General features: G+C 42.5%; 1 protein-coding gene across 2 annotated transcripts in view; it reads left to right on the forward strand.

Moving 5' to 3' along the window:
- Positions 1-21,169, forward strand: part of KLHL3 (kelch like family member 3) — a gene marked incomplete at both ends in the record, with an annotated part of 118,259 nt that overhangs the window by 4,175 nt on the left and 92,915 nt on the right. The window contains 2 exons of one of the 2 annotated variants that reach the window (XM_079702356.1): positions 4,207-4,262; positions 15,715-15,834. In XM_079702356.1, coding sequence (XP_079558482.1) covers positions 4,207-4,262; positions 15,715-15,834 — 176 coding nt within the window. Of the gene's footprint in view, positions 1-4,206; positions 4,263-15,714; positions 15,835-21,169 lie in introns of those variants that run through there. The other variant, XM_079702357.1, reaches the window with a different exon arrangement.

The raw sequence follows: 21,169 nt of genomic DNA on the forward strand, positions 1-21,169 counted from the left end.
ATGCTAAGCAGCTACAGGAAGAGTCTACTCTCATCAAGTGGTCCAGAATCTGAGGGAAAGTTTTGGTGTTACAGGTGTGGGTGGGTCTTGATTTAGCTTTGATCTTGCCTGGTTCTTGGTGACCTGTTGGTAATAGTGACCACTGAATGGCTCCATGAGAGGCCCAGGGCTGGGCTTCCTGGCACAAGTTACCCTGGTTGACTTTCTTCTTGACTTTGAAACTAAGGACTCACAGAGCTATAGTTTGACAGCATTGGCATAAGCAATGCAAATAATAGCTGCTAATGGTTACTCAGTGCCTATTACAGGCCAGGCTCTCTGCTAAGTGCTTTATAGTCTTGAAACCTAACAACACTGCGAGGTAGGTACTATTATTATCTTCTTTTTACAGATGAGGAAATTGAGACTTGTAAAGTACATTGCTAAGGGTCATGTTTCTGGTAAGTATATTCAGACCCTGGTCTGTCTGATTCTATTGGTCTGAGCTCTTTTCTTTGTGATCTTTCCATTTAGCTGTGCATTAGAGTCACCTATGAAGTTCACTAAAATTCCTGCTCCTTGGGCCCCAATTCTGTAGATGTATGGTAGAGCCTGGTACTGTAGTATTTTCTTTCTCCCAGATTTATTGAGGTATAATTTACATAAAATAAAATTCACCCACTTAAGTGTCTAGTTTGATAAAATGTAGTAGTTGTATACAATTGTGTAAGTATCATCACAGTCAAGATATGGAACACTTCCATAACCCTGAAAAGTTTCCTTTCATCTTTTGATCCTCTGATGCCTACAATTTTAACCCTCTGGGCAGATGGTTCTGATGCACAGCTAGGTGTGGGGCTACTGTATGTGTTATGGTGCCTGCACATGTGAGGAACTGAGGCTCTAGAGAAGCAGGATAAAAGCAAGAAAAGAAGAAAAAGGCACTTAGAAGGAAGAATGATGGGCCTTGCTACCTCCAGATAAGTTGTGCTGTACAGGCTCCTTGTGGAGAGATGGGGTGTGGAGAAGAGAACTCTAGACCAAACCCACTTAAACGTTTTTTCTCCTCACATGGTTTCTTCCTCAGCCACATAGAGCTGGAGGATGCTGAACAAAGTTGGTGTACATGGCTGGGTAAATTGCTCTGGGATGGAGAGGTGAGTACTATTGGTAAGCTGTGGGAGAAGCTTTGGGTATGGGGAGGAGGGCTAGCAAGGAGGTGAGACACTACAGTTGGGAATTCCAAGGATGGGACCTCTTCCTCCAGGTAGAGATTACTTTGGTTCCTTTGACTTTCCTCTACTGCAAGAATCCAATAGTGACTCTCCTTAATCTGAAGTCCAGTTAGGAAAGTTAGCCTATAGCAAGCAGGTTCAGGCTGTGGCCCAGAGAACACTTGGATAATAATGTAGAAAGTGTGAAGTGTAGCTCTGATAGTAGAGAAGATTTGGGTGGCAGCTTTGCGCCAGGAGTCTGGAGACTTTGATTCTTGGTTCAGCTCTGGCCCTGGTTTTGCCTTTCTTTTCTCAATGTCCTTCTCTAGGTAGTCTCTGTTCAGCTTACCTCTCATGGATAGAATGGGGAATAAAGTGAGCAGGTGGTAGCACTATGGTTTCAACGTATACGTTGTAGTGACGTTGGTTAGCTTGGCAAAAGTAGATTGCAAAGGAAATTGTGTAAAAATTTTATACTGGCTCTCAATAGTTGTATGTTGAAACCTGAATATGCTCAGCCCTTCAGTATTTTCTGATCTTTAAAAATTTTCTCTCTGGTTTGTTAGATGTAACAGTTCTCCCCCCCCCACACCCCGCTTTTTTTTAAATAAACAGGATTATTTATTTATTTACTTTAAAATATTTATTTATTTTCCTTATTATTATTATTATTTTTTTGGCTGCGTTGGGTCTTAGTTGCCGCACATGGGATCTTTACTGAGGCATGTGGGATCTTTTTTTCCTTATAGCCCGTGGTCTGCTTGGGTGTCTCTCTAGTTGTGGTGCACAGGCTTCTCTCTAGTTATGGTGTGAGGGTTTTCTCTCTCTAGTTGTGGCGCGCAGGCTCCAGGGCACATGGGCTCTCTTGTTGAGGTGCGCGAGCTCAGTAGTTGTGGCATGTGGGCTTAGTTGCCCTGCAGCATGTGGGATCTTCGTTCCCTGACGAGGGATTGAACCCACATCCCCTGCATTGGAAGGCGGATTCTTTACCACTGGGCACCAGGGGAGTCTCCCCCGCCCCGTCCTTTCCTATATGGTGAAGTTGTGAATGAGGGTATGAAGTTGTGAGAGACTCATTCTCGTGTCCCTTTTATGAATCACCCACTCATCTTCCTGGTGGATGTCTGCACTCTGGCACGGATTCTGGGATTCAGTTTCCTTATTTGTGATGTTCAGCTTCTGGTCCCTGTGATTCACCTCAAGAGGAAATATCTGGAGCAGCGCCACAAGGCTGATTAGAAGAGGAAGGGGCAGAGGGAGAAAGATAGGAGTGGTATTGTTGTGAAAGGAAGCAGTTGTGATACAGGGCTGTACATTGTAAATAAAATCACCCGAGCCTCTTCTCACTTGAGAAAGAATGAGTTTGGGTAGTGGCCCAATGGCCTCATCTAAGAGGACACTGCGGTGTCAAGGGTGGGGGGTTATTTTTAAGAGTAACACGTTAGCCACTTTGAGTTCAGGAGGCTGTATAAAGTTTAAATTACTCTTAGTTTCTGTTACCTCAGTGTCCAGCCTCCCTCCCTGTGGTTTCAGGGCTTTCTGGCAGTGAAGACATTTATCAGGTCAAAATTATAACTATAATAGGTCTATTAAGCATCCCACATAGTTTCACATACATAACGTTATCCTCCCTGAAGCCCCCTCAAAACATTGGAGTCTGGTAAAAATTTCTTCTTAAACAATCTTACAGATTACTCTAATGAGGAGAAAAATGGAACATTTAAGACATTTTTAGCATCATGTGATTTTAGAGCCAAAAGGGACTCTAGAGTCTGACCCTATGTTATGGATGAGGGGCTGAGGTCCAGAGTGGAGAAAAGACTTACTGAAAGTCACTCAACCAGCTAGTGGTAGTAAGGGTCCTGAAAAGCACAGATGTGACCCAGAAAATTCACAGAATATAGATGCTCATGTATGATTTTTCTGAGGCATCAAGGAAGCTTCTTAACCCATTTTTGTGGCTAAACAAACACCAGTGGCTGATTGCCCCCATTTCCTCTATGTCCCTTGACTGTGGCTATGAGGTACAGACTGGCCTCCAGTGTGCCCCAGGATTATGTGTTTGCATTAGGTGGGTCAAAATTGAGGCTCAGCAACTAGAGATTACAGGGTGCAAGAGATCTTTGGCTGCAGATAGGGATTCAGTGGGAGACTTACTGGTTGGAGCCACAGCTTAAGTCAAATTTCAACATGACAGACTTTAAGAAGGTATTTTAGCGTTGTGCTATAGAACTTGTGGTCTTTTGGTATGGCCTGGGATACGTGGTACCATTGTGGTGGTTTTACTGCAGTTTAGCCTCTTGTAGTAAAATAGCATTTGTTTCAGTTCCCTTTTTCTAATTTCTCTCTGCATTCTTCTCAGTTCTATCAGGCTCTTTTGCCCTAACTTCTCTCCATCTATCAGACTCTCAGAGCTGCTGTAGATTTTGGGAGGAGGAATTGGAAAATGAGCTGTGACCTACAAGTCAATTTCCCCAGGTGGATAAAGTCCTCTGTAAACCACAGAGGGGCCTCCTCATTCCAGCAATCTGACCAGGCAGACGGACTCGTAGTCTGTGGGGGCAGGGGAGGAGGTGGGGGCCCGTATTTCTTGGGCTAGTGAGGAACTGCCTGAGTCTTTGCAGTCTAGGCAGAGGAGGCAGGAGGCACTGGGGTGGGCTAGTCGCCTGGGCTGGGGTTGCCTGGGCAGATGTGGAAGCGGCTGGAAAGGTGGCACTGTACTTGGGTTGCTGGCGCTGCGCTGTTCCTAGGAGACGGAGAAGCAGCAAGCCTGTGGGGGAGGGGGAGCAAGTGGGTTGCTGCCTTTAGCAGCTGAAAGGGCTGCAGGGAGCTCTGGGTAAGACATTTTCTGCTGCTGCTGCTTCTGCGGTAGAAGCTGCTGCGAGTAAGTCAGAGGAAGGAGGATCAAGAGGGGAGGAGGCTTCATTTGCAGCCATGCTGAATCACTGTTGCTGATCAGATCTCCCGCTGGTTGGCTGGGAGAACCGAGAACAGGGCTAGGATCCTCCAGTGCATGCACAGCTCAGCGGCTGCCACCCTGGCTGGGCCTCACACAATGGACGGTGAAAGGTATGTTATGTATAAGTGTGTGCGTGCACGCACGCGCGTGCGCGCGCCTGAGTGTGTACGTGTGTGTGTGTGTGTGTGTGTGTGTTTGTGTGCGCTCGCGGTGCAGCCACCAGCTTTGCGTTGGCATTGGTTAGACAGGGTTGGAAGACTTGGTGACTGATGGATCCCAGCGGGCAGCAGAGTCAGAGCAGGAAAGCCCCTTTCCCCAGAGATCTGGCTTCCACAGAGGCAGGTCTGGGTTTGCTGGGCAGCGGAGCACCCTGAAAGAAGGGACTTCCTGGCCGGTGTTCGGGAATAGTTTCAGCATGGGCAGAATCAGGCTGTTTCAAGGAGGCGTCTCCCTTTCCTGGCTACTTTCCCAGGGTGGTTTTTCTTTGGTGGGGGGTTTTTGATATCATAGCAGGGCTGGTCTGACACAGAGTACTTGCATTTTCACTCTGAAGTGCTCAAGTCGTCAACACGCATGCCAGGCTGATGTCTTTCCTAACTCTGTGTGTGTGTGTGTGTGTGTGTGTGTGTGTACCTGTATACACACACAAGTTCAAGTGAGAAGGAGAGAAATCCATTCAGGTGACACTTGCTCTGAACTGACTTCCATTTGCATTGAAAAGTTTACAAATTATACTGGAAGTTATATTCTTTAGAGAAACTCTGGCTCCTTCCATCAGGGGTTTCTTTATGAAATAGAAATTAACAGATGGGAATTTAAGTATTTCTGTTGAGCTGGATCTAACTAGCGAGGGATTGTTTCCTGGCAGGCACATGCATTTTAATAAATTTTAAGCTGTTATCTGGGGATCTGATTCTTTCATCGTGAAGGTGCTCCGTGTGGTGCAGGGGCGGGTCATTCCTCTGTATGCTAAAACGTCCCCTCTTCATTCTGTGGGTCTGCGGCTGGTAGAGAACAAGGCTTGCCATTTTCCTTGAGGTGAGAAGACTGCAAGAGCGGTCAGGCCATGGCAGTGGACAGCAGAGGAGGGAGGGCTGCTGCTCTGAGTTGCCAGTTTGATTCAGATGGTAACCAGCTGGTTAAATGATAACAGGTTCCACTAAGTCAGCACTGTCTGGAGAGCACCTCAGTACACTTTCTTTTGCATGGATTGTCCCAAATCTTGCCCCATCTCATGGGGCAGAATGATGTCATTAAACATCTCTAGACCCCATTAGAACTGGCATGATTGTTTGGTGTCCTCTTGTCTGAAGAGGCCCCCAGGGATTGTGTTTCTTGATGTGACTCCCAGGAAGAGATTGGGACATTTTAGACTGAGTGTGGTGCTGGTACAGCCTCTTCTTGAGTGCCCTTTGCAACAGGAGCTTAGCGTTGGACTCTGTGTGGCCACTGGCCGACAGAGCATCTGAAAGCCTGCTTCCTTGGGACAGAGGTGCACAGTGTCCCTACCTTCTCTTATTGGTCTGGTAGCCAACAGAGGGCAGCAGTGATGTGAATGGAGGTTTAGAGATTCTAGATTTGCTTACATATTGGGGCTGAAAGGTCCATTTCAAACTAGCAGCAGCAGATCAAAGTACTGCTTCCCAAGCATTTTGGGGTACTTATTGTGTTCTCAGTTCTGTGTTCAGAAATGTAATGAGTCCTTGCCCCCAGGAGCTCTCTTGTTCTTCAACACTCTGGTGCCTCTCAACTGGGATGGCTGATGTCTTTGGCATCATGACACCTAGTTTTTACACATGTTCTTTTAGTTTTTCCTATCAAAGGCAGAGAAATCGAAACCTTGCAGCTTCCAGTGTTCACCAGGTCACCAAGCTCACTACCTTTTGTTCCCACTCCAAGACCAGCTTACCCTGCCAGGCATTCAAGTCTTGTGAAATCTGGCTCCAGTCTCCATTCCCACTGCTCACCCATACCGCTACCAAGAGATCTGTGGGTCTCTTTTGTGATCACCCATCCTGTACAGTACTCCATCCAGTCTCAGATCCTTAGCTTCCAGAGTTTGTTTTTGCCTGGAATGCCTTTTGCTTCTACCTTTCCAAAAGTTATTCATCTATCAAGGCTGTTTTAAAATTCCACTTTGTCTTGGAAACCTAAGCTTTTCTGGTTCTGGCAGATGTTCTTCCTAATTCCAATTCCATAGTTGGGTACTGAATAATAGGCCCACCCACAAGTTGTTTCCGTGCTTTTGTTTCATATAAGTCCCCAAACTGGGAGATAGGTCCTCAAGGGCAAGGATGCTGCCTATATCTCTGAATTCTCCACATTAACTACTGTGTGGCTGCACACATAGTAGGTGTTAGATAATTATTTGCTGATTAGCTGATAACTTTTGTGGGACGCTCTGATAACTAAAAAGGAAGCTCATGAGAGAGGCGATTGAAACCTCTGGCCAATAGGTTCATCCTTGGATATCAGCCTTATTATCTCAGCACGGGTAATTGACCCCATGGAATGCTTTGAGGTGGGGGCAGAAGAGGGGGAAGTAGCCTTGTTTCACAAGTACCCTGGGAAACTCAGGGCCAGAGAAGCTGAGTGACTGGCCTAGGATCACATGTCAGACCTCTGGGGACTGGAGGGATCCTGAGTCTGGTTCTTCCACACTTAACCCACTGAAGCTTAATTGGGGCTGTTTTTAAGCATTAAAAATGTTCAGCCTAGAGATTTCTAATGAACAATTTTCTTTCTTTGTCATGAGGGTACGAAAATCATGGGCTTTGGGGTAACATAAGCTTGCAGTAAATCTATTTCATAAACTGTATGACCTTGAGTGTGTCACATTTTTTCAGAATTAATTTTTCTTTTCAGTGTAGAGGGACAGTTTCCATATCTCATAGAGTTGTGAAGATCAAAGGAGGCAATTTAGATAAAGCACCTAGTAAGTTTTTCAGGCACAGTGTGAGTACTCAGTAAATGGTAGCTGCTGTTATTGTTGGTGTTCATCTATTGCCCTGTTGTACTCCATGGTTTGTGCTTGGATAGTACCCAGGGCTTATTTTAGGGCCTTCCTATATTTATAATCCAAAGAAGATTTTGTGGGACCATTCCCATGAGAAAATTAGAGAGATCTTATCAGGTCATCATCTCCCATCCGCCTAAACTTGTCTCCTCACAGTAAGATACCACACAGGGCGTGGCACTTCCTCTTGTAGGATTCACCAGCACCTACCTTAGTCCTCCTTTTTATAGACACCCTGAGGCATCTGGATGCTTTTGTGGTTTGGAACCATGAACTGGATACTCCTTTGTTCAGGCCAAAATCTTAAGAAGAAACTGTGAATTTACACTCACCTTTGCAGTATCCCCTAAGCGCTCCAGCTCTCTACAGGACCTTCTGATGCCAAGTTTCCCATCTCCCTCTGTGAAGAATCATTGTGCCTTGATCAGTCAGAGGAAGATGACTTTGTCTTCTATTTTGCATAGGAAAAGGGTCTCCAGCTCTCAGCCACTACAGTGATAAATTGTGTGTGTGTGTGTGTGTGTGTATAGAGCAGATAGACATGGAAAATGACAGTAGCTCTGGCTACTGGGACTTAATTTAAGTTCTGGAAATCAGCCTTGTGGATGGATTACAATAAATTCCCAACTTATATGAGGTACCTAGAATGGTCAGATTCATAGAGGCAGAAAGTAGAATGGTGGTTGCCAGGGGCTGGGGAGAGAGAAAAATGGGGAGTTATTGCTTAATGGGCATGGAGTTTCAATTTGGGGAAATGAAAAAGTTCTGGAAATGCATGGTTGCACAAGAACATAAATGTACTTAAAGCCTCTGAATTACACTCTTTAAAATGGTTAAAATGGTAAATTTCAAGTTACATATATTTTACCACAGTTGCAAAAATTTACAGGCAAAGTCTCTGGCATATCCACAAGAATTGCAGAGAACCACAACTTTTGGAAGAAGCATCACAAAAAGGGGAAGTTGGTTGTCTATTTTTCTTCAAATTGTGGTGGTTTTCTTCATCAGAAGCATCGGGATGCCCCTGATTGTGAGGGGCATTGTGTGCCCAGCAGTGTGCCGTGAACTTGTGTGAGCAGTCCTCAGAGGGAGAATGGCTCGTCCTTATGGAGGAGAGCCTGCTCCTGGAACTCCAAGAACTTATCTTTCCATTCTTGATCAGGAGCAGATAGAGCATATTTTTTGAAAGAACATGACATACACAGCCAATGCTCTCCAAACGCTGAGTTTTGCAGTGCCAGGTGTAACACTGGCAAGACCTAGGGAAGAGCAAATGTTCAGTATCCTAGCCTTTCTCTTTTCCTCTCAGCCCTCTCCCACCCCTAGAAGGCATGGGTGGAAACTTCTGTAGAAATTTTTCGGCATCACTGCTGCCTGAAGCATATGTGCGTTTCAACCATGATAAATGAAACCAAATTTTCCATTTTGGAAATACCTTTTGGTGAAGCAAGGTTTTCAACTGCAAGAAAACAAAGTCAGTTGAAAGAAACCTCTTGATTTCCCCACACCCAGATTTGGGTTTTTAGGCTTCTGCTTCTTGCTACGTTTTAGATTGTTAAGACACATCCAGACAAGAACATTTTGGGGTAAGTTTTCTAAAGCAAGTGTTTTATTTGATGAAATTTGCCATTGTTGAATGACCTAATTTTTTTCAAATTCTGGGTAAACCCTAAAACTAGGTTAGACTTAAAAAAGCATTAATGCACTATGTAAAAAATAACTAGAACATGTTTTGTCCTTAGATATTATTTTCCCTATCAAATAAGTTCAATGGTTGTCAAGTTAGAAATCTGTAACTTTTTATAATTTAAAAGGATTTTCAGACTCTCGGCCCAACTTTCCTGGACTTTTCTTTTTAACTTGTGAAAGTCTATTGTAGTCTGTATCAAAACCACACACATGGAAGAGCTCAGCTCTCCTAGTCAAACCAAATAGAAGCTTAGCTTCCAAAAATGCCACATAATGAGGCTGTGTTTTCTTTTAGCCTTTCTCTCTCCCTGTCTCATTCTATCTGTCCGAACTCAAGTGTTTCTCTTATGTTTTACATTTTTTATGCAGCCCGCTTAAGAGATTTCCCCCTTGGTTTTGAAGGAAGCTATCTGTGAATTGGACTGTTAGGAATGTGATTAGTAACATACCTGCTCTTGAGCTTGTTTATGAAGGAGCACATTATAAGAATGGCAGCAGCTGCTGGCCAGCTTTGATGCATCATGATGGGCTTGTGTGGAAATTCTAAGTTCTGTATAATTAACAATATCAACTCCCATACATAATGCAGTTCCCCACAATCAGTGGAGTGAAACAGTGCTATGTCACAGGTCCTAGGGGATTCAGACTTTTTCATTTAGCCTGGTTTGGCCATACCATGAAGAACCTCAGAGAGTGGATCATAAGGATTGAGCTCCCATTGGCCGATGGGCTGTGGACATTATCCCAAGTCAGTGGACGTTGCTATTAAGAGCATAGGCCCTGGAGTCAGACCTGGGTTTGAGTGTCAGTTCTCTACTTAGTAGTTATGTGGGACTTTTGGACAAGTTTTATCTCAGTGTCTCAGGAGATAATACCTCATAGGGTTGTTCTGAAGATAAAATGAGATAGTAGAGGTAAAGTAAGCTTTCAGTAAATGTTAACTGTTACTGTTACCCAGGAGCTGTAGCCTACTGAAACATATCTTCCCTGTGTCCATGTGTCCTGTTGCCGGGAATCAGCTGATGCTGTGAACTGAGGTGGCACTGTGAAAGTGTAGGAGAATATGGAGCTCTATAGCAGCCTGTGTGTAGGGGGTGTTTCTTGATGACAGGACTGCACCATCACACCCTGAATCCTGCAGCCTGGGTATCTTCAAGTGCCAGGTCCTTCATTCATCCAGATGCAGAAATCTAAGTTTGGTCATTTTGGCCTTGAACTTTAGGATTGAGAAATAAGCTAGATCTGCAGTTTGCCCAGAGCCTGGTAGGTTCTGAAATCCTCTCTTGTCAGTTTCCTTTGCTGCCCAGACTTGGAGAAGTGGAGTCATGCTGATGAACTCATCATGACTGAGGTACAGCAGTCAGAGTGTCACTTTATTAATTTGCGATGAAAAGTATTACTGGCACAATGTTCCTGAGGGCCTGCTACCACTTTCTTGCTTCCTGAAGGAGAACCATGGGGGAGGCCAACTTGATCAAGAGGCTCCACTGCGAGCTGGGGACTGAGTTAGGGCGTTTGAGTGTTTATAGGTTTCAAGTTCCACAACAGGGATCTGACCTGAGGCTGAACCAAATGATTGTCTGATGATTAAATCATATCTTTCATAGATAGTGTTGGATGAGCTGGACCAAGGGCTTTCTCAGTCTGATTCTTTTTTTTCGATTTCCCTTTCTAAAGGACACTTTTGTTGAGGGATTTTAATGCATTCGGCATAGTCTTAACTCCGACTCAGAGTTGTGCTGCCCTCTTTAGGTGACTTTGACTCTCTTTATTCTGTCTCATCTATAGCCTGACCATAATGTGCTTGGGCTCTGTGTGTGTGGCCCACGCTGCCTGAACTTTATTTGCATCTCTTGAAGACTTGTAGTGGGGATGCAGTCTTTAACCCTCAGCAGCGTTTCTTAGACTCCCATTTCCTCTCCTCCCCATTCTCTCACACCCTGGATGCTCTGGAGCTCCTCGTTTAGCATATCCCCCAAACACTTCTGCACAATTGGATGCTCAGAGGTTTTTATGTGTCCTGCTTTGCTGACATGCTTTCTACTGTCCTTTCCTTTCCATTTATTGCCTGGATTTTCCTTAGTGATGGAAAGAGCCTAAGAACTGACAGAGTAAGCAGCAACCCTTCTTGCTTTCTTCCTTCTACTCTAGTTGAGTCTGGCTTTCTCTTCTCCACCCGCCTCCACATCCTCCTGATACTGTATCACCAATGCAGGGGACTAGACTGGCTAAGAATGCCCCTCCCCTCCCCCCAGTACCTCCTATGGGGAGGAGGGTGGGGGAAGTTGAGAGGGATAAAGCTATAATTATTTTAATGAGGGGATGTGAGGAAAGATGGAATAATTGACCGTTATACCTCATTTACTTATCCATCCATTCAGTTACTCAGTAATCATTTATTGAGCACATGCCATGTGCTAGAGGCTAAGACTATAGAGGGAAATAAGGCACCATCCTGGTTCTCATGGAGCTCAAAATCTAGGGTGGGCAGTGGTGTGCAAGAGCCAGCACTCACCCACTTGCCAGAGCTGCTTGTTAAATTTTTAAGAATTTTGTGAGTCAGTTATTAAATACAGCCCTTATTAAAAATTATATTATGTAACTTACTAATAAATTATATTAAAAACAAGTGTAGTAAAGACTCGTCACTTTCTAATTATTTTGCTAATATCTATGCCCTTTAGATTATGTCTATTATACTTGTGTAGTAGAAGTGCTATATGGTGTTATAATGCACATCTCTTCCCAATCCGTGTGTTCAGTGAGATCCCATTGGTGGCTTGAAATCTGCCATGGTGGAGGTATTTACACCAAGGAAATTGGCAAATATTACAAATCAGGGCTCCCTTCTTTGTAACCAGCTGTTACACATTTACCAGCACACACTCTGTGGGGGAGAGAAGAAGTAAGAGGAGTAAGAGGAGACAGAGAAGTAAGAGGTCACTACAGTATAATACAGAGGGAAGCACAGAGTACTGCGGGAACACAGAAGAGGGGAAGTTAGTCCAGTGTAGTGGAGGATGATAGAGAAGACCTTCAGCAAGAAGTCTGAAGCGCTGATGGGAATGAGCTAGACATAGGGGACAGTGGGTGGGGATAGGGCAAAAGAGCCTGGTTTATTAAGGCAATTGTGAGTATTTTAGTACCTCAGTAACAAGAAGTCTTCAGAACAACGATGAGATTATGCAGGGCCAGGCTGGGTCTCTGAGACTTATTCTGGATGCAGTGAGGAATCAGTGAGAGTTTTCACATAGAACGTGCCATGCGCACAATGACATTCTGTAAAAATCATTCTGGAGTCTGTGTGGAAGTTACCGTAGTAAGCCAGGTGAGAGATCTTGATGGCCTGGACTGAAGTCGTGGTAGCAGTGACCGTGAGAAGGGAATGGAGTGGAGAGATAGTAAAGGACCTAGGACTGATGGGACTTGTGGTTATATGTGAAGTGAGAGAGAGAGAGGGAGGGAAGAAGATATCAAGGATTTGGATATCCCAGTTTCTTGGATAGGTGAGTGGGTAGTTGGTTATACCTCTGGGATCGAGAATATAGATAGAAGAGTAGGCTTGAGGGAGGGTGGGGAGCATGAGTTGAGTGTAAGTTACTGTGAATAATCTAAGTAGGGGAGTCAATTCAGACACGGGATATATGGCTCTGGACTTTAGAGGGGAGGGGAGGGTGGGAGAAAAGGCTGTGGGAGGTGGCGTACCATGAAGAGGGCCTGATGTTTAGAGTTTATGTATTTTTATGTATAACTTCTATAATTAATAGTTTATGTGTATTGATTCGTAGTTTAACTCTGAAGACCAGCTCTACTTTCATTTTTTTAAATTGTTGGGTTGGGGGCAATGGTTGGGGCAGACCATCCCTTTCTGCTGTGCTCTCTACCACTCTGGGGGCAGTGAGAGGTCTTCAGATCAGAGTTCATTGATGAGAACGATGTAATGAAGACCTGCTGTGGGCATGGCCCTATGCTGGGAAGCCTAGGCCATATGAGAGTCCTTGGACACATAGTCCTTGCTCAGCAGGAATGTCGAATCTAGCATGAGGGGGCTGGGTGGCTAACTATGTGCTATGAAAAGGTACTCAAACACAAGTCAGTATTCTATGTGCCAACTGAGTTACAGGCCAGAAATACTGCAGTGGTTTAGGGAAGGCAGAGATCACTTAGGACTGAAGTATTCAAAGGGCTTCATAGAGGAGGCAAAACTTAACTCACTGGACCATTCTGGAAGTCTGGAAAGTGCAAAGTACAACACAACAAAGGAGAGCAAGCTTCCCAGTTACTAGTCACAGTGGAGGTTGTTGTCAGTGCTTCCAAAATGGCTCTATTTGGTCTACATCTCTTCCATATATGTAAAATAGAACGAATAATTTCTGTCCCCTGGGCTTTTATGAGCTCTAATCTTTTTAGTTCTCTGTCAGAAACCTTCAGTTGTTCCTGATCAGTACCAGATTATGTTTTCTCTTCCTGTCTTTTTAAGTCTCTCTACAGTTTGAAGACAACATTTATAATGAATATATGTGCAGTGTTTTACAGTTTGTAAATTTACTCTAGGAATGCAAGTATAGTGTAGTATTAGAAAATATATGTCATATACGACATTGAAAGATTAAAGGGAAAAATCTGTATAATCATCTCATTAGATTCACAAAAACATCTGATAAAATTCAGTTTAACTTTATGATTAAAAAATAAGACACAAGGGAGTTTTCTTAATTTGATAAAGGCCATCTGCAGAAATCCTAAAATTAACACACAGTGAGGAAACACTACAAACATCTTTTTTAAAATCAGGAAGATGACAAGAATATTCATTAGCACACTTTATGTTCAACATTCTGTGATATATGACTAAAGGTGGCATAACAGGTGAGTGGGAAAAAGAAGTATTCAATAAATGGAACTTACAGGAAAAAATTAGATCCATATTTAATATACTGACATAAAAATCAACATCAGATAAAATAAGGGCTTAAATATCAAAAGCAAAAATATTAAACCTTTGATATAAAATAGAAATTTATATCTGTCTGGCATGGAGTAGGGAAGGACACTAACTACAAAATAAATTATACTTGTGGGATTTTTAATATGAAGGTTTTTATCTTTACTGTGTTCTCCCCTTCCTTGATAACATTCTCTGTTTTGAGATTTTCTTCACCTTTTTAAACACATGATTCTAGTCATCTGTCTTGATATTTATCATACTATGCTCAGCTAACTTCTTTGCACCCTGAATGCAGGCAGTCCCCAAGTTCAGAGGTCTGTAGCTTACATTTTCATGCTGAAGTGAAAGTGGGAAGGAAGCCAGAAGAGGCATCTGTCCTGGTCAGACAAGCTGTGGGTCTGGCATGCTGGTTATATTGGAATGTTCCAGTGGTTACCAATCCCAGTGTGAAATCGAGAGAGACTCTCAGGTCTCCGGAACTTTTTCTTAACCATAGCAACACCTATCTTGAGCCAGTTTGCAAGACTAGGTGGTAGCATCAACGGAGGCCCACTAAGGGAAGACAAAGGAAGCTACTCTCAGTGTCTTAGAGTTGGAGTGAACTGTGGGTCCCCAAATCTACACAAGTGGAGAAGGTTCTGTTTTTCTACTAGCAAAGCAGAGCTTAACCTGGTCCAAAGAGACATAACACTCCAATGTCCCGGACTTGACTTGGAGCTGAATAGTTTTATCAGTTTGGGGAGAAGTTCCTTTCCTTGCTCATTTTTTGGATTCTTCTTTCCCACCCCACCATCAAGTTGAGACTTGTTGCTCAGGAGTGATTGGGCATCTAGCTGGCATCCCATAGGAATTTGAGTGTTTTGTCTTTGTTATAGAGGGCTTTGAGATTATGGGTGGCTCTTGCTAGTCACCACCTGCTCATTTAGGCCACATAGCTAGTCTTTTTATAACAATTACAATCCCTTGTCTTTCTATGGGATTATGGTTTCGCCAAAGCTTTCACTCTTGTGCCACTGTTCTCCACGCTGTAGCCAATGTGACCTTTTTAAAGCACAAATGTGTTCACCTACTTCCTGCTCCACTTCTTTTCTTAAAACTCTGATGGCTTCTCATTGTTTAGAATGAAATCCAAACTCCTTAGCTTTGTCTATGACACTTAAAAGACCGCTCAGTCTTCTAGGCTTTTCTCTTGATACTCTCCTTTAGTTTTACTGAACTTCCAGTGCTTTGAACATACTTGACTCCTTTTCTCTGGGTCTTTGTTCATATTGTTTCCTCTGCTGTTTCCCATCTTCCTTTTTACCTGGCTAATTTCTGCTCTCCTTTAAGACTTCTGTTTTTCCTCAACTTCTAGTAAGTTTTTCCTCAACCTGCCAGCACTGGGATAGTTGCCTATCCTTTGTGCTTCTGAGAAATGTTTACCTGGCTTTCTCTGTCACTGAACTCTAAGCTTTGTGAAAGCAAGGTCTGTGATTTCCTTATTGTTGTGTTTCTCTTGAATTTAAATACAGTGCTTGGCACATAGTAAACTCCTTTAAATGTTCGTTGAATGAACCAACATCCCTGCGAAGTGAGTGGTATAGTGCTTAAACTCCCCTCACCCCCTACCCTTTTAGGGATGGAGAGATGGAGGATAAGGACCTCCCACAAAGTTACACCTGTGCTGGATGGAAGAAGCTGAGCTCGGATCTGAGGGGTGCATTTTCTGAGGGGTGCATTTTGCACTGGAAGATCCTGCAGAAATTCCTGACCCAGTGATTTCCTTCCCTGCTGGGTCTGTGGTGAAGAGAACAGGCTGACAGAGATGCTCCTGGTGGGTGGGCAAATGCATGGGTTTGTGGCAGTTGGATGAACGAGTTTACCAACATGTGATCCTCTCTTTCCCTTCCCACTCCCTTCCTGTTCACAGCATCAAGCTGAGCTCCCAGCCCCCAATACAGGCTGGGGATGACGAAAAGAACCAGAGGACGATCACTGTCAACCCTGCCCACATGGGGAAGGCGTTCAAGGTTATGAATGAACTGCGGAGGTACTTTTCCTATTTTGCTCGTGCCCTTTTGGAAGGAACTTGCTGGGTGAGCGTCATCAGGGACTGAGAACAGAGGTCAGAACACCACCAACTAGTGAAGTCTGACTCTTCCTCACCCACACTAGTCACTTGGCTTTCCCTTTCAAACTCTGATAGAGACAGAATGGCTTCCTCAAATCTCTCTCTTTCCTTTGTGTTTATTTAACAACTATTGTTTCAGTGCTTAATCACTGGGGAAAAAAATCCATTATGGTTACAGCAGTTCTGTTCATAAACTTGACTTCCAACCGAACCAGCTGCATGAAGGCCAGTAATAGAATGATTGCAACACCTACATGCAATTGCAGATTAACGATTGTGGATGCCAGGCATTTTCTTTGGGCCTCCCTCTCTCATGCTTTGGTCTGAACTTTTGTCTTTGTCAAGACAACCACATGAACGGAAGAATACCTAGCTTCTAAAATGCAGTATAACTCTATAAAGAAAGAAATGAAATGCAGAAGCACTCATCCTCACTGAGCTAAACAGTGAGGGGTGCGCAGGCTATTTGTAAGGCCAATGTGCATGTTTGCTGAGCTTTTTTGCAAGACAGGTTCAGGGCACTGAACATGTTTTTCTGTACGGAGGCTGTGCATACAATCTCTTCTTTATCAGAGAGCTCAGAAGCTTCCTTTGCCCATGGCATTATTTGTTATCTTTTTTATTGAAATACAGTTGATTTACAACGTTGTGATAGTTTCAGGTGTACAGCAAAGTGATGCAGTTATATATATATATATACATTCTTTTTCAGATTCTTTTCCATTATAGATTATTACAAGATATTGAATATAGTTCCATGTGCTGAACAGTACATCTTGTTTATCTATTTTGTATATAGTAGTATGTATCTGTTAATCCCAAACTCCTAATTTGTCTCTCCCCCACCCTTTGCCCTTTGGTAAGCATAAGTTTGTTTTCTATGCCTGTGAGTCTATTTCTCTTTTGTAAATAAGTTCATGTGAATCATTAGTTTAGATTCCACATATAAGTGATATCATGTGATATTTATCTTTCTCTGTCTGACTTACTTCACTTAGTATGATAATCTCTAGGTCCATCCATGTTGCTTCAAATGGCATTATTTCATTCTTTTTTATGGTTGAGTAGTATTCCATTATATATATATATATATATATATGTAAAAAACGATGGTGTATATATATATATCATTTATATATTGTATATATATATACCATATCTTCTTTATCCCTTCATCTGTCAGTGGACATTTAGGTTGCTTCCATATCTTGGCTATTGTAAATAGTGCTGCAGTGAACATTGGGGTGCATGTATCTTTTTGAATTAGAGTTTTCATTTTTTCCAAATATTTGCCCAGGAGTGGGATTGCTGGATCATATGGTAGTTCTATTTTTATTTTTTTAAGGAAATTTCATACTGTTCTCCATAGTGGCTGCACCAATTTACATTACCACCAACAGTGTAGGAGGGTTCCCTTTTCTCCACACCCTCTCCAGCATTTATTATTTGTAGATTTCTTGATGATGGCCATTTTGACTGGTGTGAGGTGATGCCTCATTGTAGTTTTGATTTGCATTTCTCTAATAATTAATGATGTTGAGCATCTTTTCATGTTTCTCTTGTGCCCATGCCATTATTTACTGCATATTTCATCCTGTTGTGAGTTGTAACTGTTTATACCCTCTTTGTAGTTCATGCTCTCCCTGAGGGCAGGGGCAACTTCTGAATCATTTTAATCTCTAGCACCTTGTACTTCGTAGGAGTTCTGAGTTATCCACCAAAGCTGCCCAGACATACTGGCTAGGCTCTGGGATGCGTGGGTGAGGGTACAAGGTAAAAAATGATAATAAGTCAATGAAGATGGTCTTTCTACAGTGCAAATAGGTGTTATGAAGGAAAACTGCATCAGGTGCCTACCAGATAGTAGGTATGCAATAATTGTTAGTTTCTTAAAGGGTGTCGTTAAAGCAAGCATGTCAAACCACAACTTTGGAGAACACTTCCTAAAGGGGAAGATGCTTGAGCTAAATTCTGAAGAACAAGTAAGAGTTAGAGAAATGAAAAGTGGTAAGGTTAGGGGGAAGTCTTCCAGCCAGAGAAAATGGCATGAACAAAAGCACAGATAGCTGAAGATGTGTGTTTTGGGTAGGGGCTTAAACTACTTGTAAACAAAAATTCTATATTCATTTACTCATTTCTCCTTTCTGCAAGGCCTAGGCTTTGGCATTAAAAACCAAGTTAAATTAGATTTGTCTTATGCCCTACTGATCAAAAATTTTTTAACTTATTTGTTTTTGGCTGTGTTGGGTCTTCGTTGCTGCGCACGGGCTTTCTCTAGTTGCGGCAAGTGGGGGCTGCTCTTCGTTGTGGTGCACAGGCTTCTCCTTGTGGTGGCTTCTCTTGTTGCGGAGCACGGACTCTAGAGCACAGGCTCAGTAGTTGTGGCTCATGGGCTTAGTTGCTGTGCGGCATGTGGGATCTTCCCGGACCAGGGCTCGAACCCGTGTCCCCTGCATTGGCAGGCGGATTCTTAACCACTGCGCCACCAGGGAAGCCCTATTGATCAATTTTTATTAGGCTTCCTGCCAGATTTCCTAGAAGCTCCATCCATAGTTGTTTTAGGCAGTGGGCAGTGCTAACATTCAATCCTAATTCTCTTTTGTCACTAAAGAATTTGTGTTGTGTTCCCTAGACACTGTTGAAGTTCCTCATTTAGTTCCCTTGAGTATGGCTTGTGTCCTTTGTCTGATTTAAGACTTCAGGTCTCCAAATAAACAACCTAACTTTACACCTCAAGGAATTAGAAAAAGAAGTTCAATCTAAGCTCAAATTTAGCAGAAGGAAAGAAATCATAAAGATTAGATAAAATGAAATAGAGACTAGAAAGACAATAGGAAAAAAATCAATGAAACTAAGAGCTGTTTCTTTGAAAAGATAAACAAAATTGACAAATCTTTAGCTAAACTAACCAAGATAAAAAGAGAGAGGACTCACAATTATTAATGAAAAAGGAGACGTTACAACTGTTATCACAGAAATACAAATCATTACAAGAGGCTATTATGAAGAATTATATACCAACAAATTGGATAACCTAGAAGAAATGGATAAATTCCTTGAAACATAAAAACTATGAAGCCTGGATCAAGAAGTAGAAAATCTGAACAAACCAGTAATGATTAAGGAGATTGGATTGGTAATCAAAAATCTCTCAACAAAGAAAAGCATGACCAGATGGTTTCACTGGTGAATTCTACCAAACTTTCAAAGAATAATTAACACTAGTCCTTCTCATACTCTTCCCAAAACTTGAGGAGGAGGGAATACTCCCAAACTCATTACCAGCATTACCCTGATACCAAAGCCAGCTAAGCACACTACAAGAAAAGAAAACTGTAGGCCAATATCCCTGATAAATATTGATGCAAAAATTCTCAACAAAATTCTAGCAAACAGTATATGTGTGATCTGGTAAAATATGATCTGATAAAAGGATCATATACCATGATCAAGTGAGATTTATCTCTGGGATGCAAGGGTGGTTCAAGATAATGAAATCAATAAATGTGATACACCACATTCATAGAATGAAGGATAAAAATCATAAGATCCTTTCAATAGATGCAGAAAAGCTGTTTGGCAAAATTCAACATCCTTTCATAATAAAAGACTCCCAACAAATTGGTTATAGAAGGATCATACCTCAACATGTTAAAAGCCCTGTATGACAGACCCACAGCTGACATCATAATGGTGAAAGTTTGAAAGTTTTTTCTCTGAGGTCAGGAAAAAGACAAGGGTGCCCACTTTCACCATTCTTTTTGAACATAGTACTGGAAGTTCTCACCAGAGCAGTTAGGCAAGAAAAAGAAATAAAAGGCATCCAAATTAGAAAGGAAGAAGTAAAATCATCTCTGTTTGCAGATAACGTGATCCTATATATAAAAAACCCTAAAAGACTCCACCAAAATCTGTTAGAACTTAAAAGCAAATTTGGTAAAGTTGCAGGATACAAAATCAACATACAAAAGTCAGTTTCATTTCTATACAATAACAAACTATCTGAAAAAGAAATAAAACAATCTCGTTTACAATAGTGTCAAAGCAATAAAATATTAGGAATAAATTTAACCAAGAAGGTGAAAGATCTGTACACTGAAAACCATAAGACATTGATGAAAGAGATTGAAGAAGAGACACAGATAAATGGAAAGATATCCCATACTTGTGGATTGAGAGAATTAATATTGTTAAAATGTCCATACTCCCCAAAGCCATCTGTAGGTTCAGTGCAATCCCTATCAAAATTCCAATGGCATTTTTCCCAGAAGTAGAAGAAACAATCCTAAAATTTGTATGGAACCACAAAAGACCCTAAACAGCCAAAGCAATCTTGTAAAAGAAGAGCAAAGTTTGGAGACATCACACTCTCTGATTTCAAACTACAGTTGGCCCTTGAACAACATGGGTTTGAACTGCAAGGGTCCACTTACCTGGATTTTTTTCATTAACTGCTATTGTACTACACTATCTGTGGTTGGCTGAATTCTGGATGTGGAATTGTGGATATGGAAAAGTTATACGTGGATTTTTGACTGCATGGGGAAGGAGGAGTTTGCTCCCCTAACCCCCATGTTGTTCAAGGGTCAACTGTATATGACAAAACTATGGTAATCAGAACAGTATGGTATAGACATGTAGACCAGTGGAACAGAATTGAGAGCCCAGAAATAAACCCACATGTATTTGGTCAACTACTATTTGACAGAGGAGCCAAGAATACTTAATGGGGAAAGGGTAGTCTTTCATCAAATGGTGTTAGGATAACTGGACATCCACATGTGAAAGAATGACATTGGACTCCTATCTTACACCACTCACAAAAATTAACTCAAAATGGATTAAAGACCTAAATGTTAAGACCTGAAACCATAAAACTCCTGGAAGAAAACAGGGGAAAAAAGTAAACAAGTGGGACTTCATCAAACTGAAAAGCTCCTTCACAGCAAAGGAAATCATCAACAAAATGAAAAGGCAACCTATGAAAGGGAGAAAATACTGGCAAACCATAAATCTTATGAAGGGTTAATATCCAAAACATATAAGGAATGCTTAGAACTCAGTAGAAAAAAATGATTAAAAATGGGCAAAGGGGGCTTCCCTGGTGGCGCAGTGGTTGAGAGTCCGCCTGCCGATGCAGGGGACATGGGTTCGTGCCCCGGTCCGGGAGGATCCCACATGCCGCGGAGCGGCTGGGCCCGTGAGCCATGGCCACTGAGCCTGCGTGTCTGGAGCCTGTGCTCCGCAATGGGAG

This window comes from Hyperoodon ampullatus (genome assembly GCF_949752795.1).
Source record: "Hyperoodon ampullatus genome assembly, chromosome: 4".
Classification (NCBI taxonomy): Eukaryota; Metazoa; Chordata; class Mammalia; order Artiodactyla; family Ziphiidae; genus Hyperoodon; species Hyperoodon ampullatus.